Source organism: Paramormyrops kingsleyae, chromosome 8 (assembly GCF_048594095.1).
Source record: "Paramormyrops kingsleyae isolate MSU_618 chromosome 8, PKINGS_0.4, whole genome shotgun sequence".
Classification (NCBI taxonomy): domain Eukaryota; kingdom Metazoa; phylum Chordata; class Actinopteri; order Osteoglossiformes; family Mormyridae; genus Paramormyrops; species Paramormyrops kingsleyae.
In genome coordinates this window covers 12,068,222-12,089,153 of record NC_132804.1, presented here as the reverse complement: position 1 = coordinate 12,089,153, position 20,932 = coordinate 12,068,222, and the positions used below count along the sequence as shown (strand labels likewise).

Below are 20,932 nucleotides of genomic sequence, written 5' to 3'. Positions count from 1 at the left end.
CATATTTCAGTCATACCGCTAACTGAACAATGAAAGTATGGGCATTTCACGTGAAAAAATGAAGCATGACTTCAAAGTAACTAATGAAAAAACTAGTTTGCCCCATATCCGGACAATTCTACATTAAATTTAGCATATTTGCCTCAAAAATGTTTTTTTTTTTTTTTTGTGGCAAATATTAAGAATAATAATAGGAAAAAAGAAAGGTGGCATTAGTGGTGCTTTAGAGCTGTTTGGACAATGGCTTGCCCGTCACTCCATGACAGCTGCGGCTGAGATTCCCACCTACTGTTTAGAGATGAGGAGGAAGAGGAGGAGCGGCTCCAAGACCAAAACAGCCCCGCCAAGGACACGTTACCCATTTCCAAGAAAGCGTGACCGGGAAGGCAAGTAAACAAAGAGTGTAACTCAGGGATGGCGCACGGGTGGAGTACTAGTTAGTTTAATACCGATGTGGTGCATGAGTAAAGAACTAGTTTGTTTAATCCCGGAATGGCGCACGGGTAAAGTCGATCTGAAGTCCCGCCGGCTCCAGCACAAAAAGCGCTTCTTCGCCGGGGTCAGATACAGGTGCTACGGACCTCGAGTGAGAGAACCGAAAACACACTTGTACAACATTGTCCAAAATAACACAGTATACTGGACTAATAATAGCTGTGTGAAGAGTCTCTTACGCAATGGCTGAATCCCCGGACTGCTTCCAGCGAAGCCGATCCCAGCGTCCGCATGGTGAGTTCATGCGCGCTCGGGCTCCGCACTGGCTCGGGAAGTGCTGCTTCACTCGGTCTTATGAATATTAAGCAACAACGCTCTTCTCGTATCACTTGCACTGTTTTTTTTTCTATTTTTTCCCAACACAAATACACCTTATGTTTCGCCTAATGAGGGCGGGCTTGTCATAAACAAAAACACACTCGAGGCAGAATAAGATTACATTTAGCTCAATTCAAACTTAATTTGCACTTAACTATTTATTTGAATCCTGGGATTGTATATAATATCTACAGAACTGTAGTAATAATTTGTGTTGCACTCCCTTATCAATATCGTAGCAACACTGCTGCGTGATTTGCTACAGTTACTGGTTATGTGTTTGTCCTCTTTGTTCTGTTCGTTATACTTATTATTGTCGACAGTGAATGGGTGTAAAACTTAACTTGGAGCAAAGCTTTAACGGCGCAGACGCTCCTTTTATTTAATAAACGTTGTTAAAGATGATAGTGCCCGTGGTGCGAAAACGCCTTTAAAATCATATCACTTGTTTTTTCTAATAAAGGTTAGTTTTCGATCGAATGACCTTCAGCACTGTGTTTGAAGGAGGCGTGATCCCGACCCTGGCTGCTTTAAAACACACTTCAGATAATGGGACGGGGAGGGCATATGTAACATTATCTATAGGACATGTGGACGTTAATCGCGCTTCAGTCGCTGAGATCACGCTGTCCTGTGCACTGGGTGCGCAAAAGGGCGTCTTGTTATCATGGAGAATCACCCGGCAATCGCAAAGGCAGCAGGCAGAAGGCGAACTCGCTGCGATAGCGCAGGTGAGGTGAACAGATGAGGACGCTGTCAGGACTTTCGGAGCGATCAGATGCATGTTTCCTTTGAGCGGTCGGGCTGCGAACAGATGCAGTCCCACTGTTTTGGCCCCTGGAATATCTGTGCTATTTATCTAAATAGTGCTCTAAACGGCGCCGGCCCCGCTACTCGTTTTAGAGATTAAATCTTGTGCTATTTTGGGTTCCCCGTGTAATAAATACGTGTGGAATGTAGCCATTTGGCAAGTTTTAAATGAAAACAGAGGAACTACGATATCTAGAAGTGTAAGACCTTTGGTGCAGCAGTAAAATGGCTGGTTATGTTTAAGAGAGACCTTCATCCTGTCACTGGATATTTAAGCCTGTGTCCCTGTGCTGTGTTGACAGCAGGCACTGTGTCTTGCATAGACTAAATTTGTTTCTGGTTCTGGCTAAAGGTCTTTTGAGTTCTGACACTGCTGTATCAACTTGGAATAAACACTTGGTTTATTCAGATGAAAATCTTATGGGAAAGACCCGAAAGACCACAGCGTGTATGTGACCCAGGGAAGCATGAATTTCAAAATGAAAGGGTCTTGTGTCTAGGCACCCATGTCACCCTAACAGATACTTGCTTTCTTACTAAATTCAAAATGGCAGGGTGTCTCAGCGTGGACTTGCGGTACTGATGTCACACACACAGGGAAAACATTCCCTGAATTCTTGAGTGCATCCGTGCATGTTTTACCCATGAATGCCATGGGCCTGGGTGTCAGGTTACACTCCCTCAAGGATAAAAGGAAAGAGGATGAACCAGACTGGCAAGATCCCACAACTGCGGTGCTGATGTCTGGATATGTGTCACCTGGCGTTTTTTTTTAGTCAAATCAGCCCCTTGCTTGTTGTGTCCGGAACTCTGTGTCCTTTCCGAGTTCAAAGGCGACTGTACCTCAGTTTTTTGTTTATTCTGTTTGTCAGCAGGTAATTTCCCACATACCCAAAAGGGAAGCATGTGCTTCGTTTTGGTAGTTCTTTTTCCACATTTTGCCTTCTGAGTCTTCCAGGTTTACGTTGGAGGTTCATGGAGAGTAGCCGATTTCCTTTTGATCTCAGTGTTCTACCAATGCTTTCGTCTTCTGCTGATCAATATAAAATATTTAAAAACGATTTCCCTTTATAATATTTGCATGATGGTCCTCCACTCTTCTTGTTTCTCATTATTGTTCATGGAACTCAACAGAACCACATTTTTAAAGTAATTACTACAGACATGTGTTTACATCCCGTATGATAGAAAGTGGCCATTCAGCAAACATAAAATGTCAGCTTTATTTGTTTTTACAGACAATTTGATGGTTCAAGGCAAACATTTACTCGCAGAGTCCCAGCACCAGCCGGTTTGGCCCTACACTTTTTTTTTACTGCTCTGCAATTTAGACTGAATGCATATTTGATCATGATGCACTGCACTAATGTGCATTTACCTGGCTTTTCTCAAAACACTAGTTAGGTAGCACACAATTAGGACAGACCGCAGGGTCATTGGAATGGATGACAGGTTTAATGGAGGGGAAGTAGGCTTTGACTTATGCGTTTTTTTTATGTGCTGCATGACATTTATTACGCATGGAAGCAGGAGAAGAGGGGATGAACACCCACCTGCTTGATTGCTATTGATATGGAAGCCAATTTAAAAGCCAAAGGTTTTGACAGCAGTGTTCCAAAATGATTTAAATCCCTACCTGCCAAGTGTTTCATTTTGGTAGGAATTTTCTGGGTTTTCTGTAGCATTTAAACATTCAGCTAGATGACCTAGTCTCTCCTGTCAGCCAAGGAAGCCGCCTGACCTTCACATGCCTATTTTGGGCTTTTGGTTCAGGTTACGTTTCGCGACAGGACGTAATCATTGGACCAGCAGCTGAATTGGGAAACTGTTTTTTTCTGGTATTAGTGGTTGTTATTATGATATAAAGTTTTTTTTTTATAATTTTTTTATTGCGCTATGTCGTATTTTGAATAATATCAGTTTGAAAATTAATTTTGTTTGGTGGTCTGTGCCGTAGAATATAACATTCAGTTTTGTCCTGTAGATAGCCTTATTTTAAAATCACCGTAAAAGTTTCTGGTTGAGAGTGCAATATGTCCTGGTAGTCTATGGCTTCCACTTCTAAATTGCCCCCTTTTTTGATCTGTGAAGCAGATCCCCACTGGGGAGAAAACAGGCAAGTATGAGCTGGTGTCTCCGCCCTCACCCCAGTGCCTGTCGTCATTCTAGCTGCCGCCTCTTCCCCTGGAGGCAGTCAGGTGACCCAGTCTGAGGCTCTTGTAGGGGAGGAACCGCTGCCGTCTCTTTTTCTCTTACCCCGGTCCCCGTTTGGCGCCGCTGCACATGTGCTCAGGGGGGGAAAGGAAGCAGCTATGTGCAGCAAGAAGGCTGAACTGACCCAGACAGCCCTGCTGAAGATCTGGGTGCCGTGGACAGATCCCAGCCAGAGGACAGGGTGTAAGTGCAGCCTCACCCGGAGCAGTCCGTCCCTCTTCTGTTCTCTCTGGCTCCATTAGTTTGACTCATTTCATCGTCTTGGTTCATGTCCAGGATACTGGTTAGGTTCCTCACACTAAGTATAAATTTATGCAGTAAAACTACACCTTTTACCTATGCATAAGAGCTTAGTGTGTTTGTTCATTGAACCTGACACCTATCAGAATGTCAATAACACGTGACTTTGTCGTGATCGGATTTGTTCGATTAGAGGACTGCCTTGAGTTAATGGCTGGGAATGTCATTCTGCTCTTTCTCCTCGTAGAGTCTGTAATATATGGAGGTTATAAGCTGGATTTCCTGAGGGCTAGAAGTATCTTTAGGTCTTGTCCACTTCAGGTCTTGTTTGCCAGACCGGGAACATTGCAATTAACCATTAGCCTGATGGAGTGGTGCTTGATACGTTTGTCACCTTGTGGTGCCATTTGATTACATGTTTAAACTGTCAGAGGAGTTTTGCAACTGGACCTTGGTACTGGTGTTGGTGAACATATGCTTAGCATTCAAAACCCATAGAAACAAGTGTCAGATGTCTCTGCAGTTATGTACTTTTTAGGAATTTGTGAGGAAAAAATATTGTAATGCATTTCATATTGAATGGGATGGATCTGATGAACTGGTCAAGCAATACCTTTTGAGCAAAATAGAGCTGTTCATTGACGGGGCTTTTACGGTATGGCTGTAGACCGCTGTGGTGGTGTGAGAGAACTCTTTGCAAGTAGAAACAGAAAAATATTGCTCTGGATAAAGACTAAGATCCAGGCATTTAATGACTTCTTAGGCACAGCCATCAGTAGTGTGTCTGTCTGCGGGGAGAATGTCGACCTCGTTGAGAGATTTACCTCAGCAGTGACTTTCATGTCTCTGGTGACTCTTCCTATGAAGTCAGCAGATGGATTGGAAGAGCATGGGGGGGGGGGGGGGGGGGTCATGAGGTCGCTGTTAAGGTGTATGTGGTTCTCCCGATATCTTTGTAAGAAGACGAAGGTCTGAGTCTTTAGAGTCCTGCTGCTCCCTGTCTTGCTGTATGACTGTGAGACATGGACGTTATCCAGTGAGCTGAGACGAAGACTGGACTCCTTCAGTACTGTGTCTCTTTGGAGAATCCTTGGATATGGCTGGTTTGATTTTGTGTGGAACGAGTGGTTGCTAGAGGAGTCCCGAATGAGGCACATTACCTGCATTGTGAGGGAGCGTCAGTTATGGCACTATGGCCATGTGACGTGTATCCCTGAGGGTGATCCGGCTTGCAGGATCCACATTGCTGAGAACCCAAGCGGCTGGACCAGGCCATGGAGACGCCCACATAAGACCTGGCTGAGGCAGATGGATGGCCACTTCCGGTGGGTGGGACTGGACCGTGTATCTGCCTGGGGGGTCGCCAGCCGGGATCCCGAGGAGTTTCACTGTGTGGTGGGTGTAGCAATGTGCTGCATCAGCGCACGCTCCCCAACCTGACCTGACCTGACCTGAAGGCAGGTTTAGAAAATGTTAAGTTGAAGCATGTTCTTTAAGTCCATCCCTTTTGGTCTGTTTTAGGCAAAACAGGCCACATGATCAAAGATCTAGAGTAACTTTGTTTGTGTAACATCTTTTTTGGTCTCTGATAAGACAGCGGCATAGTCCATAGGGATGCCTCTCAGTATGCTCACTTTCTGATGCTGTGTTCCATTTACCTCAGAAGTCAGCGTTGGGAATGACATCAAACCCAAGTTAACTACCAGGGACCTGTTTCAAAAAGCACGATTTCTTGCTTAGCCGGATAACTCTTGCAACTTTCCAGCTGAAATTTCCAAGTAGGAATTCGGAATTTCTGAGTTCCGAATTCAAAGGGAGTGCAGCATGAGTATACCGAACCATGTCTCACTCCAGTTTTGTGGCCCAAACTCCACCCCGAGGAATGCATACCAGCCCCTCCATCAAGAAATTAGCTCATTATTTTATAACATCGATGGGTTGTGCTTTACAGCTACTGTGCCTCAGTTTACCAACTCTCCTACCCTGATTGTGATGGTGGGACTACCAGCCAGAGGCAAGACATACATCTCCAAGAAGCTCACTCGCTACCTCAACTGGATTGGAGTGCCTACGAAAGGTCAGTTTGCCTGCAGTGGCATGGGTTCATGATTGATTACATTAACTGAGGTATCAGTAAACGTCTTGGCAGATCGCCTTATCTCATGCGTTCAATAACCACATTATTCTGCTGGATTCCTACTCATATCATCTGAGGTAACCTCCTTCAGTGTGACCTGGGAAACCATTTTGGAATTGCAAAGGCAGCAAGAAAATGAGATGTGGTTCTGGAACCTTTGTGAACAAGCCCACATTTACCATTTTTGATACAATCAGTCACCGAATTAACTTTCATGTTTCTGGAAATGGTTTGTGAACCTACACTTTAAATTCTTTAAATTACAAAGTAATAAATATATTTTAATCTGGTCATTTAAGTTTTGTATCTATATTCAGCTAATTAATGGGCATTTAATCAACATCCTTATGATCAGGAAACTTCAGAATCTGTGGTTCATGAAGCAGACATTTCTGATTTAATTTAATGAATTCTCCATATATGATCAGTGCATGATTTAATGGGTTTTTGATAAATCAATTCACTCTTCAGTAGTATTAGTCTGTAATGAAACTTATTTGAAATCATATGATAATGTGAAATCACTTATAGTTGTATTTTTGATATATTTGGGTATTGTGCAGTATCCCTACAAGTAAATAATTTCTTGTTTGAAATTGAGTTGTGGGTCACATGCCACACATTAATGAGGAAATGGTTTCATCGAAAACTTTAGGTGAGATCAAGCACTGAGATAAACACAGTGTGGAGCCTCAAACTCAGACTAGAGATCACATTGCTGGTGTTCACGTGGCTTTGCTGTGGTTTAAATATAGCGACACTGGACCACTGCTGTTAATGTGCTTAACAACAGGTCTTTTTTACCAGTTTGGAAATTAGCCCACGTTATAAATTGAAGCCCCAAAGTTCTAAAATCTTTCACGCTGCTGGCAGCGTATGAGCCTTGCAGAATGCCAGCTGTAGAGTCGATGCACATGCTTTGTCAGCACTAAAACCTATGCTGATAACTTGTTCTTTTAGTGTTCAATGTGGGTCAGTATCGCCGGGAGGCCGTACAGACATATAAGAACTATGAATTCTTCCGTCCTGACAATGAGGAAGCCATGAAAATTCGGAGGTAAGACACACACTCGAATGTGTGCGTAGACTCCAGTTCAACATTATTAAAACGATTTCCTGTGTTCAACACTGTGAGCCTCCTGTACTTGTTCAGAAAGTCCTATCTGTGCTCTGAGAACGACAGGCTTGTAAGTCTAGGGATGATATTTTAAATGAAGACCTTGCTTATGTGGAAAATTTTGCGGGGTGTCAATCCAGATCACCACCATAAAGTAAGAAAGAGCCAAGGAGCAGTGTTACGTCTCATGGGGTCACCACAAACGCCGGTGGCGAAATGCTAGGTCTGCTCTGTTTACTGTCTCTGCTTTGTGGTGTTGAATCGTCACGGCTGACTAAGCTCAGCCGAGTAATTATTCCAATGAGGTGCTCAGGTGGAGGGAAAGCCTGCGGGTGACCTTGCTTTGCTCTGGCGTCTCCAGGGCTTGTGCTATGGCTGCCTTGAAGGATGTTTGTATCTACTTCACCCAGGATCTGGGCCAGGTGGCGGTGAGTCAATAGGGACATATCATGCCTTGTCCCAGGTGATTACAGTCTGTCTCCATGTCCACAACAGCGGCCATCTCTTGGCATCAGTGATGATGCTATTACTTATTTTAAGAGCATGGCGTCGACCATAAGTCCCACTGAAGCATCTGACTGCTGTTGTCCCTCGCCAGGTGTTCGATGCCACCAACACCACGCGAGAACGCCGGGACGTCATCCTGACCTTCTGCAAGGAAAATGGCTACAAGGTGAGTGGTTTGTGGGCTGATGGCTTGCTGTACCTATTACGCAACCAGCATGGGTCTATACCAGGGGTGGCCAATCTTATCCAGAAAGAGCCATTGTGTATGCGGGTTTTTGCTGCAACTGTTTGGCTGAAGAGACCTCACACCTGGGGTTGATCAGATGACCTTAAGGTTATCCCAAAAACCTGTATACACACTGCAGATAAGATTGGCCACCCCCGGTCTATATACAGTTTTTTGATGTTTGAGCAGACAGTATCATAAATGATGCGTAATGTTTTTTAATGCTTCTGTTTAATCCATCCTGCGGTTAGTTAAGTAACTTTAACTTGGTTAAAACTGCAGGTTCGTGTTTGTGCCGCAGGTCTTCTTCGTGGAGTCGGTGTGTGACGATCCTGAAATCATAGCAGAGAATATTATGGTAAATTTCCACCATCTACAGAACTGTTGCCTTTATTGGCAGCTCTGGGCTGCACTGGATATGAAATGAACACACCCTGCATATCACCATTTCTGCTCTTTATATGTGTGTGTTAATATTTTTATTCTCAAGCCGCGACTTTAAAATGTATAGGCTGTGCTTAATGTCACCTGTGTTTGAAGTCATCGGTGGAGTGAAATAGCTTTGCAGACAGTAAAAGTCTGTTGCCATTTGCAGTTACCATCACCAGAGGTGTGTCAGATGCTGTGTTTTGTGTTATAGCAAGTGAAGCTAAGTAGCCCAGACTATAAGGACTGTGATAAAGATGAGGCCGTGGAGGACTTTCTGAAGAGGATTGAGTGCTACAGGACCACATATGTGCCTCTGGATGATGAACTGGACAGGTGACAGCCTGCACTTGCATCTTGATGCTGCATCTGAAAGCTAATTAAGAAGTTGGACCTTTGGGTCTGAAGTCCAGAGGCACATTACAGTTACACTTGAAAAATGCCTGTATCATGTTCTTTATAACATGTATAACACATGTAAACATAAAATGTAATTTAGCTTGAGCTGGGAGCATTAGCTGTAGCACCTGATTTTCAGATGTGAAATAACTGGCAGTGACTCCATGTGATTCCCTACCAGCTTTTGCTAACGTCTTGTACTTGGCCGCGTTTTCTGATATGTCCAGTGTTGCTCCGAGGCAGAGATGAAAAAACTGTGATGTGAACTGTCTCTTCCCCCTCAGAAAAATGGCACTCTGGTTGAGTCTGTCATCTCTGAGCCACGTTCTTCTTTCCCGTTCTTCTTCCAGAGATCTGTCCTACATCAAGATCTTCAACGTGGGCTCCCGGTACCTGGTGAACCGGGTTCTGGACCACATCCAGAGCCGCATCGTCTACTACCTGATGAACATACACGTGACGCCACGCTCCATTTACCTCTGCCGGCATGGGGAGAGCGAGTTGAACCTCCTGGGGCGTATCGGGGGTGACTCGGGCCTGTCTTCCCGGGGCATTCAGGTGGGCAAAAAGCGCGGTGAAGCATCCTGGATTGCAGGTTGTTGCCAGAGCTGCCTGTTTACTTCTTCCCACTCTGACCTCGTGCCAATGGCCTCTCCCACCTCATCAACAGTTTGCCACCACCTTGGGCAGATTCATCCAGAGTCAGTCAATCAGGGACCTCAAGGTGTGGACAAGCCACATGAAGAGGACTATCCAGACAGCGGAGGCCCTGGGCGTGCCTTACGAGCAGTGGAAGGCCCTCAACGAGATCGATGCTGTGAGCTGGGCTGTTTTGCGTGTGGCTTTTGGGGTTACATTTGATGAACGTGTCTCCACATAAGTTCTGACAAAAAAAGTTGGATGTTGTGAGGCCTTGTAAAACATGGAAATGCACATGACTCTGCGTGTTATGGCTGCCTATGCTCACTCAGTTGTTTCTTAGCAATGTGCTACAATCTTGCCTCAGGGAGTGTGTGAGGAGATGATGTACGAGGAGATCCAGGCGAATTACCCAGAGGAATTTGCACTGAGAGACCAAGACAAGTATCGATATCGTTACCCTAAGGGGGAGGTAAGTGTTTGTTTGTTCTATCGATACTCAGAAGCAAACCTCTCTACATTTCTTGCCATTAATGGGATTGCAGATATGCTATTCTTCACCTCCCTGTCCTTGTATCTCCTGCAGTCCTATGAAGACCTGGTTCAGCGGCTGGAGCCAGTGATCATGGAGCTGGAGAGGCAGGAGAACGTGCTGGTGGTGTGTCACCAGGCTGTCATGCGCTGCCTGCTAGCTTACTTCCTGGACAAGAGTGCAGGTAGGGGAGTCAGTGGCTCAGTTCTGCTATATTACAACCACTTATCCAGCACATGGTTATGGAGCAACCTGCAGCCTATCAGCATAGGGTAAAGGCACTGCAGCCTATCAGCATAGGGTAAAGGCAGAAGTGCACCCTAGATGGGATGCTTGTATGTATAACATTGTGTAATGATTGCCTAACTATAGGGCAGTCACTACCATCTGCTCTCTCTGGCATGCCAGTAACTTTTAAATGCCTTTGCTTTTTGATACAATTAAGTGACTTTATAAATAGCACATGAATCCGAAGTCTCACGTTTCTGTTCCCTTTTTGTCGTCTGTCTGTTGATCATGCTGATATTGTCCATATTCTGCCCACAGATGAGCTTCCATACTTGAAATGTCCCCTGCACACGGTTCTGAAACTCACTCCGGTCGCCTACGGTCAGTCACTGTCGGGTTTGTCATGGCGGCCTGTCTCGGCCACACGTTTCTGAGTCATCTTCATGACTTCCATAGTGCCCCATCCCCTAAGAGTCTGTCTGTTCTGCAGGCTGCAAAGTGGAATCCATTTACCTCAATATTGAAGCTGTGAACACGCACAGAGACAGGCCAACGGTGAGTCCTGGTGCTCGTCAGGCAGGGTCTCTAAAGAGCTAGGCTGTGGGTCGGGGGTTGGGGGTGGGGGGGCATCCATAAAGGTCTCAATGGCCGCACAGCGAAAACTGTTGCGAAAGCATTTATTTAGAGACTGTCCCATGCAACTACAAATAACTGTGAAGAGCCATGAGGGTTTGCAAAAAAGGTATTTATTAATGTGCAATAGAACATGTCAGTTTCTGCCTGACCGAAAGTGTGGAATGGTGCAGGCCGGCTTTCCACACATGAAGAGAAGCCCACTGTAGTTGGTGCAGGCCAGCAGTGGTATGATTCCTGAGGAATCTCCATGCCAATTCCCTTTGTTAGTAATGGTCCTTATCAAGCAGTCGCCCTTTCTGCAGACACCTCCATGTGCCTTCATCTCTTGGAATGATGTTTCTCTCGCTGTCCTATTTTCAGGATCTTCTCCTGGATATTTCTATTCTTCCTTTCTATGCTTGATGGCATTTGGTCTTCCAATCTCTGCATCACACACATCCTGTTCCTCTTGATTACACTCTTTCTGGATCCACATCCTGTCTTCATTTTCTGCTCTGTTTTTCATACTTTATCTCCACGTTATAGTCTATTTCTCCAACCAGCATCCTTCCCATTGTCTTCTCCTCCTTCCCCTTTGCCAACTGTGCATCTCTTCTTCTCTGTTGTGGCGCTGTGGGGGCTGAAATCAGACAGCCCAATGTAGCCCGGTGCCCCTGTACCGCCACAGGCGTGCCCGGCCCTTGGCTAGTCCTGCACCAACCAAAACACCATGTCTCCAGGATCTGGGTCAGACTCCAGACAGTCTGCAGGTAACCCTGGGAAGACTGACACAAACACAACAGAGTGTGCCGTTTACACACAAATCGCATGTGGTAAGACACGGTGTCAAGACTACAAGCTAATCAAACACCCTTTGTGTGTTGCTGAGGAACGTGTGACCCACAGCCTTTTAGGTCTTTAGCCAAATCAAAGCCCTGTATTGTCCTACCATAATCCATCCATAGCAGTCAAAGCACCTTGGGTATATGAATCTGTTCCTAAAAAATAACTGCAGTGCCTGATGTTTGTTTTACTAAATTTGTACTTTAATGCAAGTGAATTTGTAAGCATCTTGATTTATTTTTGAAGTGCTCAGCAGATTTGCTGATGTGCTGTAATTTTAGATTGAACCTGACTGTTTTATTGTACATTGTGGTGTCTGAACACTTTCAGACTGACTGTTCTGAGGTTTTCCTTGGAAAATGCTGTAACAGCAGGATGGACCAGAGGACACATGCTAGTTATATATTTATATTAGGGGGCAGCGTGTGGCTCAGTGGGCTAAGCCTGTGTGCCTGTAATCATAAGGTCACCAGTTCAAACCCAGCCTCAGCACGTCTGCAGGTCCATTAGCAAGGCCCTTAACCCCCAGCTCCCTGGGCGCCGCTACGGGTGGCTGCCCTTTGCAGACAGTTTACTCTACAAAAAAAGAGCAAGTCAAGGGAGGTGTAAAGGCAACTAATAAAGCATCAATTATAATAATTATTATTATTATATATGTATATTATTTTATATATATGTCCATTACTAATCACAGTGAGGAGTTGCAGAACATCTCAGCGTTTTAAAAATGCTTGCGAAATTTGTTTGCCTGTACTTGCCTAATGCAGGGGTGGCCAATCTCATCCGCAGAGGGCCAGTGTGCATGCGGGATTTTGAGATAACCTTTAGGTCAGCTGTTCAAACCCAGGTGTGAGGACTCTTCAGCCAATCGGTCTATGAATTAGTAATCTAATTAGGGAGTTGCAGTGAAAACTCGCACATACAGCGGCCCTTTCTGGATAAGATTGGCCACCCCTGGACTAATGCAATTACAGTTGATTCAGTCTGTGCTGAAGTTTATTCATGTGTTGATGTGATTAGATGAAAATAAATCAAGATTATCATGGTGAGCAAGTATAAGTTCTTGTAGTTTTAGTTTATGAATGGAAATTACAATTTTATCTCTAACCATGTGGGTACAAAGGAGAATTCAGTTCAACTCACACATGAGTTCTAGCAGATTCTGCCATTTCACGACGCAGTGTAATGCCAACACTGACACTCACTCAAAGTGAACCTACTTACTCAAACCCTCCTGGAGGGCAGTATTATTCTGCATGCAGGATTGTGTGTAACTTGATTGTTAACCTCCTGGGTGAAGCTAAACGGTTTTTTAATGTTTTTTTTTTTGTCTGAGGGATTCTGTTAAGTGGATCATGGACAGGCATCACCCATTAGCTAACACTACAGTACATGCCCTTTTCTAACCAATTAAGTAGGTTTTTCCTGTCTGAAGCCCATCGCTGTTTTATTACAGGGTGGTGCAAAAATGAAGCTTAAAGCTTATGGGTGGGGGGGGGGGGGGGTGTCACAGCAGGCTGTCAGTAAGACGGGGCTGTGTCTTCCCCTTTGGCTACAGACCAGCATGGGCCAGTCCCTGCATTTTAATCACTCTTAAAGCCGTATTTTCCCATCTGTTGCAGAATGTGGACATTACAAGAGACCCGGAAGAAGCCCTATTAACAGTCCCAGAGCACATCTAGTGAGGAAAAGGGGTTACTGCAGAAGAAACTACAGTGGAGAGAATCATACTGGCCTGTTTTGCCTTTATGGGGATGAAGGAATAGCATTTCACTTAAAAATTGGGAATTATAGGGGATGTGTTGCTGCTTGACAACTCCATGGATACAGCAGCGGTGAAGACTACAGAACCATGAGGGCTGATGAATCCAAAAGGCCTTTTTAATCAGCCTGGTGCTTCTACCTATTTAGCCAACAGCAATTAAGATGATCGGATGATTCCACACGGTAGGATGCGGCCTGAGGCCCTTGGAGATTTTGCTAATTGATGGGACACAAATGGTTCGAATCCTGAGTCAGGAAAATCAGTCCCCTTTCAAAGGGAGAGTGCAGCAGAACAATTACCCATCATGCAAAGGACAAAGCAGAGCAATCACAAGGTGGACGAGCTGAAAGGCATGTGTCATTCTGGCGACCAGAAGCCATACTCAGGGAAGCAGAAACAGGTAGGATGATGAGGGTCACAGACTAACTGCCCAAAGCTCCTCTAAGGAGGACCGAGGTTCTCAGCATGTGAATAAGTACATCAGCAATGGAAGACAGTGCCTTTTCTTCAAGAAAAATTTGGCTTCCATTAACACAGCAAGCCAAGCAGTGGGGCACACACCACTTTGATTAGTCACGAGGAGCAGATCCTGTGCTGATGCAGGACAGATGTCTTCTATGTGCCATCATCAGCTATGGTCTTCTAATGAACTTAATGTGACTGTCATCTTAAAATTTGTTATTCATTTATGAATAACGAATGCAAACATATCTAAAAAACATGATTTTACAGGGAAAATTTTCCTGGGTTATACTGAAAGGTCATCCTACAGCTTGATATTTTACGGCAGGGTTTCTTAACAGAAATTTCCAGTATTTTAATTTAAAAAAAAAAAAAAAAAAAAACACCTTAAGATTGTGGTGTTCTCACTCATCTCAAACATCATCTGGACAAAACTGAATTGGACACATCGGAGAGAATAATCAGTCTCATACTTAAAAAGACGCTGCCACCTTGTTTGTTCTGTCATGTCGCAACCCTAGAGGCTGCAGAACGTTTCTCATGCAGCAGACCCACGTGCAGAGCACAAATAAACATTGTGGCGAATATGTGAGTTATTTTAATAAAAGAAATGACAGCTCTTTTAAAATGGATTTTGTTTTTGTTTTTTTTTATAGCCACTATGTGTTTAATGCTAGAAGTGGCATGAACACGAAAGCCACAAGGCTACATGCTCACAGCAGATATATACCATTTGGACATGTACTCTTGACAAGAATACATAAATACACATTAATTTACAGTATTTAAAGTGCAGTGTAAAGCACACTGGTAACTGCATAATTAGTCCTGCTGACCAACCCTGAGACACTTATGTCAGCCAATCACAGACAGTGGGTGGGATCAGAATAAAGAAAAGTCTTTGTCTCAGGGACCCTGCACCGGCAGTGTGCTGAAACCGTGATCACTGCAGTGATTATGGCACTTATGTCATATTGCTAAAATGTCGATTTCGTCTAAAGCACAGGTAGTCAGACTCCAGTCCTGGGGGGCCGGAGCCCTGCACATTTTTGGGTTTCCCCTCATTTAACACACCTGGTTCAACTTCTGCTAATTACCACATAGCAGTTGAGCTGAATAGTTTGTGGTGGAACAGGGAAAGAACTAAGCTACACAGGGCTCCGGCCCCCCAGGACTGCAGTTTGACACCCCTGGTCTAAAGTATAGTAAAGTAAAGTAAGCCGCCTTTAGTATTGCCCTTAATAGAAAGCACTGCAAGGGGCAGTAATGGACTTGTACTGGTGAACTGCAAAACCACCAAAAACTTTAAAATGGGCTTCTAAGTAACTTCAGGGTTGATTCAGAAGTGCCAGTCAGGTACCACTTATTGTTGCAAAGAGCCATGAAGGTAACAATTTATTAAATTATATATAAAAGCTTACAAATTCAGACATACAGAACAGAGGTAAGTAAGTTATCAGGGTCCTTGCGGGCAGGAGCCCGAGCCGCTCGGCAGGCCTCCCCCGAAGGCAGGAGCCCGAGCCGCTCGGCAGGCCTCCCCCGAAGGCAGGAGCCCGAGCCGCTCGGCAGGCCTCCCCCGAAGGCAGGAGCCCGAGCCGCTCGGCAGGCCTCCCCCGAAGGCAGGAGCCCTCCCTCCCCCGCAGTCACGACGCCTGGCTGCTCCTCGCGTCAGAGGTCGTGGCTTCCTTATACTGCTTGGGCCAGTTCTGAGGCTCCTTCTCATGAAGCTGGGGGCAAAATGGAGGCAGTAAATATGGGGACAGCATATGGGAAAAAACTGCGCAAAACAAACCTTCAGATTAAAAATCAGCTTCTAAAAGGTCCAATTAGAAATGAGTCCAGATGAGTACAGAAGTCGAAATCAGAGGCCAAATTCCTACCTACAGGTGGCGGTGTTGCACAGACTGAGCATGAGATTAAGGCCTACTGGACGGGGACTCTCACCTGGGCCACAAACTCCAACAGCCGTGTCTTGGAGACCTCGCTCTCGGCCCGTAAGCCCCAACGAAACTCGTGCTCTGGGGGGTCGGTGTGGGGGATACGCGCATACTCCAGGTACCTGGGACACGATCAGCCTCAAATGAGCCATTCAGTCATATCAAGTCACCTTTAAAACAGGTCACATCTGCTTTAATTTAAAATGTGTGGTTGGTATGTTTCCATTCAGAGCACCGATAAGCCTTGCTGGGCTCTGATTGGCCCCTGACCCCATGTTATTCTCTGGTGTGGTATAAACAGGCACTCTATGGTTTGCTAGAAGCCTGCTCTGAGCACACCAGTCAGGATTCGAACCCAGGACCTTCTGTGCCTCAGCACAGCTACTTATTGCAATGAGCCACTTGGCTGCTAAGCAAGCAAGGTTAAAAAGGCGTGAAGTGCCTTCAATGCACGGCGTGACTGCAAAGTGTCATGTCCTCAGCTGGTCTGGTGAACTTACTTCTGTCTGACAAATTCATCTGTGAGCAGCTTCTTCACATCTCCAAATTCCTCATGCCGCTCCCTGCAGAAGGACACAGAGATTCCAGGATGCTAAACAATCGACTTAAAGTGCTACACCCGCGGGACGAGTAAGTGGTTCTTTCATCTTACCCAGGATCCACTCTCAGCTTCTTCAGGGTGTTCCACACTACGGCTGCAGAAAGTTAGGTCACAGAGGGATGAGAAACAGGAAACGCAAGAGGAAGAGGTTCTACACAAACGCGACCCATTACAAACAGACAAAAAAAAAAAAAAGCTGTAGGCTGAGTGTCCTCCATTTCCGTTCAAAGAGGAGCCGACTGTATAATAATTTAAAAAGAAAAAAAAAACTACACCTAATGAGCAAAACAGCTATTAAACTAGCCTACCACCTATTCACCTAGTTTCTCATTGGGAAAATACTTTTTTGACTTTTTCGGAAGGCTACAGACCACAGGTTCCACAGGAAATACCACAAGAATAAACCAAACAGACAGAGCAGCAAATCATCAATTAGAAATGGAGCAAAGTCAGGCCAAGGTTAGGGTTTAAATTTCACCTTACCCTCCTTGACGGCTCCCCCCTTCATGAAAATGACACTCAGGATGACAAACAGCAGTCCTGTCTTAGGGTGAGCTGGGTTCCTGAAGCAGATGGACGTCCACATGAGAGGGTCAGTTGCACGTCCGTAACGGCCAGACAATTTAAAGAAACAGGTTCAGGGGACATGTTCGTATCGTTACAGCAGGATGGAGCTCGGCAGCCCTGCTTGTCCAGCCCAAACTCTACCACGTAAGGCGGCAAAATGTGATTTAAAACATTTCATTACATGGAAAGCAAGCATCAGTTTTGGACAGCAAGAGTCAGAGCTGCTAGTTTTTGGACAGGCCACATTTAGAAGAAAAATAAAGTAGGAGTAGAGCCAAAGAACGGGAAACACGCTGGGAAAGATCAAAGTCTTGGATTCACTGAAGTAGTAATTTCTAATCTAACAATTAATCAGCTTTAGCAAATGTGAATAACTGACTGGACTAAATATAAAATACTGATGATAAAGGCAGTTTAAAATGGTGGTTAAAACTTACTGCTACAGCTGTCAACAAAATGGTATTATGGCAGAAAAGGCTGCTTCAGCTGCTTTGGCCCACTTCCTTAACATGTTGTCATTCTTCACCATAACAATATATCTGCCTTTTAGGAGGAGAAGGGAGGTCGAGTCTGATCACTCACATGCTGGCAAGCCGGTCTGTGACCTGCTCCAGGTTATTCACTAGGATAAAAGCATGATTCTTGACATCAATCTCCACCAGCTTCAGTCCAAACACCTGCAAGATCGAGACACATTTTGACTACCATGTTGCAGAGACCCAGAGCCTGTACTACGAAAGCGGGGTTACTGGCTTATCGGGGTGACTAAGGTAGTCTGGGCAAAATGTAAGTGAACGAATATGAAGTCCATTTAAAAGCCAGTAACCCCACTTCGTAGTACAGGCCACCGGTGTTAAATGTCAGGAATAAAATTACAATAGATCAGCCTGCTTTCGCACTGGGGTAGGTAGCCTGGGGATTAAGCAGATGAGTTTCTGCTGGTTTGAGACAGGTTCTTTATGCCAAGCGCTTCATCAGAATATACAGCTATGTAAACAGGCGTCACTTAAGCAGAGAACTGATCCCTAGCGCTTCTACAATGGCGAGGAGACATGCCAACATACTAACATACTGTGCTTTCCATTTTTAGTAGGACTTTTTGGACACATTGACATTTCAAATTTCACACACATACAGCCAGCAAGCACACTACAAAACTTCAAAGCCTTTTCCCACTCACCTTTTCAAAGGTCATGTTAACCTTCTTCATGATCTCTGGATAGATATTCCTGTTCTCCTTGATAACATTCTTTATAATGTCTAGAGGAAAGGTGAGATGTCCGTTTCATAAGAGTAACCCATGCCAACACATACTAACGTGAAGGAAATTCACGAGAAGTCTAAACAAACTGGACTGTAGTTTGTAGAACAGGTCAGATAACCAAAAGGGAAAACATGGAGCTGAAACACTGCTGCTCACTATTTAGTGTTGCAGCACAGAGAGACGGCATATTCCTGGTTTATAAAGAAGTTAGTTCATTGCAATAGGATTCTTAAGTGCTTTTCACCCCCAAAACACAAAAGCACAGACCTGCTCTCTTGATGGGAACCTTTTTCTGATCCTTGATAAGAATAAACTGGACCACCTCAGCTACCTGGACAGGAGCATACGGAAAGGCATCAGCAGGTTCTGAAGCAGAGCCCACACATGAGGTGTTTTCATTTCATATTTTCAGCAGCACATGTGAGACTGTCCCACAAACTAGCAAAGTATCTACAGACCAAGCAGCACACAGCATTTCTCAAAGCTGTGTTTGGACAAACCTTTCTGTCGACCTCAGCTGACGTGAGGCGATCCATCCCTCTCTGCACTTGAGAGGAGCTGGGTAGAGTGAAGGACAGGTCCTCCTCATCATCCTCAATTACCTGCCGGCTCTAGTGTTCAGAAACAGTAGACCAGAAAACAAGGCAAACAGGGTGTAATACACATTTACCCAGCTCTGCTTGCATTCTGTCAGTAAAAAAAACTGATGCGCGTCAAGCTCAAGAAAGGCTCGTAAAACATCTACTGCAGTGGAGGCTGCTTATGCTGAATTTTACATTGAAACTAAATTAAAAGTCAATGTATTGCTTTTCAGTGAAGTTCACGTGCCTTTAAAAGTTTTCCCCACATTGCTATAGCGTTACAGCAGATTAAAAGAACAGGTTATATGCAGGGGAAAACAAAACAACATTTCGCTACATATTGGACTGGTCCTGGGCGGTATTTCTTATGTTTTCGGGCGAGATTCGCGACTGACCGCTGAAGGCCGGGATTGGGAATGGGAAACCCTCCGCTGTGACATGCTGCTCCTGTGGGGACAGCAGAGAGTGGCAATATCACCCGGACTGAATGAAACTTATATCAACGGCTACCGAGCAAATGTGTACCCGGCCCAAACAACACAGTACAATTAACAAATAATACCAACATATAACACACCTTTATTTAAAAAACTTGTTTTAGAGACACGGAGTCATTGTCAAAACTAGTTTTCATAACCGCCGACACTTCATTGTCTAGTTAATTCTCTCCGATCCGTCTATACACAATAAAATAATTTAATACTGTTAAACTTCGTATCTTTAACAATATTTGTTACCAATTACAAAGACTGTAGGAACATCTATATATGATTTCCTAAAAGTAACATAAACTACGAGAACAACTCACTGATCCTCTTACACTTCACAACGAACACAAGCGCAGTTTCTGCTCTTCCTACGGCGGGACCTCCAGACCGAGAGCCAAATACGATCGAGAATAGCGCACACTGCCCCCTAATGTGGTGGAGGGTGAGGAGCATCTCCGACAGCGGCGAACGGAAATACGTACACTGTCCCCTAATGTTTCGGAGTGTGAATCACGTTCCCTGTAACTAGACAGTTCACGTCCGTCCATCCATCCATCCATCCATCCATCCTTCCATTTTCTATATCCACTTCTCCTATTCATTAATTACTGCATAATGCCGGCCCTGGTGATTATGTTCTGTGGATTACTCAATTTACCGTTTCAGCAGGGGGCATATTAGATCATTTTTTGTGTGTCTCATGAAAACTCCAATAATAGACATATTTTCCCTTCATTGAAAATACAGAAAATGCAGAAATCAATTGAACCAGTACATTTTCACGTTTAACTACATATTTATTATTATTTCAAATAAGTAATTGTAGGCAAACATCTGTTCATCTTCATAGATTTGAGCATAGCATTTTATTTAAGTCATAACACTTTTACCCGGGTCTGGTTTAATCTAACAGACAATAGGGAGAGCTTACTTCCTTCCGTTTTAGTTTTTTAAACTAATATAAAAAATGTTAAGCAGTTTAATCCTTGGAATTATGAAGCTGATATTTTAGCCAATCAGTCTGGAATATGTCCTTATTTTGCTGGAGTTAAACAAGGAAAAATATGAGAAATGGCAAAAAAACTGGCTTCCTCATTCCACCTGCGTTTATCCCAGAATCCAAGCTGACACTAAAAAAATCTTTCTTTTCACTATCAGTAGAACAGCAGTGATTTGGTTTGATTTTTGAAAACTACATAGTTGCAACCAAAACATATTTCAATATAAATCAAAAATACATATAACTTTAGTATCATTGTATGCTCCAAGTATTCTTCATAATGATGTCCAGGTCACTGTGATGGGTTGGTGCCCCATCCTGCGATGTTCCCAGCCTTGTGCCCATAGGATGGGCTCTGGACCTCCACAACCCTGCACAGGACAAGCAGGTATAGAAAATGGATGCCGAAGTCTACATTTCTGATATGAGAAATGTAAGGGGCTGTAAGTGAGGTGCTGTGGCTGAGTGGCTCAGCCTGCTGTTGCTTTTGAGTGAAAGGTAACCAGTTTAAATCCAGCAGT

At 44.5% G+C, this 20,932-nt stretch overlaps 2 protein-coding genes and 1 non-coding gene across 11 annotated transcripts; 1 reads left to right on the top strand and 2 right to left on the bottom strand.

Annotated features, from left to right (window-relative positions):
• The first annotated feature begins 326 nt into the window (after window positions 1-326).
• Window positions 327-14,605, top strand: LOC111856997 (6-phosphofructo-2-kinase/fructose-2,6-bisphosphatase). Of its 5 annotated transcripts, none has more exons than XM_023837390.2 (15): window positions 327-729; window positions 6,029-6,154; window positions 7,175-7,271; window positions 7,693-7,759; window positions 7,930-8,004; window positions 8,366-8,422; window positions 8,705-8,826; window positions 9,240-9,447; window positions 9,560-9,706; window positions 9,896-10,000; window positions 10,115-10,244; window positions 10,607-10,669; window positions 10,779-10,843; window positions 11,554-11,673; window positions 13,369-14,605. In XM_023837390.2, the coding sequence occupies exons 1-15, from the start codon at window positions 678-680 to the stop codon at window positions 13,426-13,428; spliced, it is 1,494 nt and encodes a 497-aa protein (XP_023693158.1). In that variant the 5' UTR covers window positions 327-677; the 3' UTR covers window positions 13,429-14,605. The 5 variants fall into 5 exon arrangements, with proteins under 5 accessions (XP_023693158.1, XP_023693157.1, XP_023693161.1 ...); XM_023837389.2 differs by lacking the exon at window positions 327-729 and adding an exon at window positions 1,385-1,544; XM_023837388.2 differs by lacking the exon at window positions 327-729 and adding an exon at window positions 3,798-4,020.
• A 748-nt stretch (window positions 14,606-15,353) lies between these two features.
• On the bottom strand, window positions 15,354-19,873 carry ndnl2 (necdin-like 2). Of its 5 annotated transcripts, none has more exons than XM_072715245.1 (12): window positions 19,732-19,873; window positions 19,319-19,370; window positions 18,843-18,953; window positions 18,610-18,673; window positions 18,259-18,338; window positions 17,661-17,755; window positions 16,995-17,074; window positions 16,563-16,605; window positions 16,411-16,473; window positions 15,918-16,032; window positions 15,593-15,700; window positions 15,354-15,518 (listed from the first exon to the last, which is right to left on the bottom strand). In XM_072715245.1, exons 2-11 carry the CDS (start codon window positions 19,361-19,363, stop codon window positions 15,617-15,619), a joined length of 780 nt encoding a protein of 259 aa, XP_072571346.1. In that variant the 5' UTR covers window positions 19,364-19,370; window positions 19,732-19,873; the 3' UTR covers window positions 15,354-15,518; window positions 15,593-15,616. The 5 variants fall into 5 exon arrangements, with proteins under 5 accessions (XP_072571346.1, XP_072571345.1, XP_023693105.1 ...); XM_072715244.1 differs by having other exon boundaries at window positions 15,354-15,481; XM_023837337.2 differs by having other exon boundaries at window positions 15,354-15,700.
• On the bottom strand, window positions 16,153-16,252 carry LOC111857117 (small nucleolar RNA SNORA11). Its single transcript, XR_002841298.1, has one exon. It is a non-coding gene; the product is annotated as a small nucleolar RNA SNORA11 (small nucleolar RNA).
• Window positions 19,874-20,932: the final 1,059 nt, after the last annotated feature.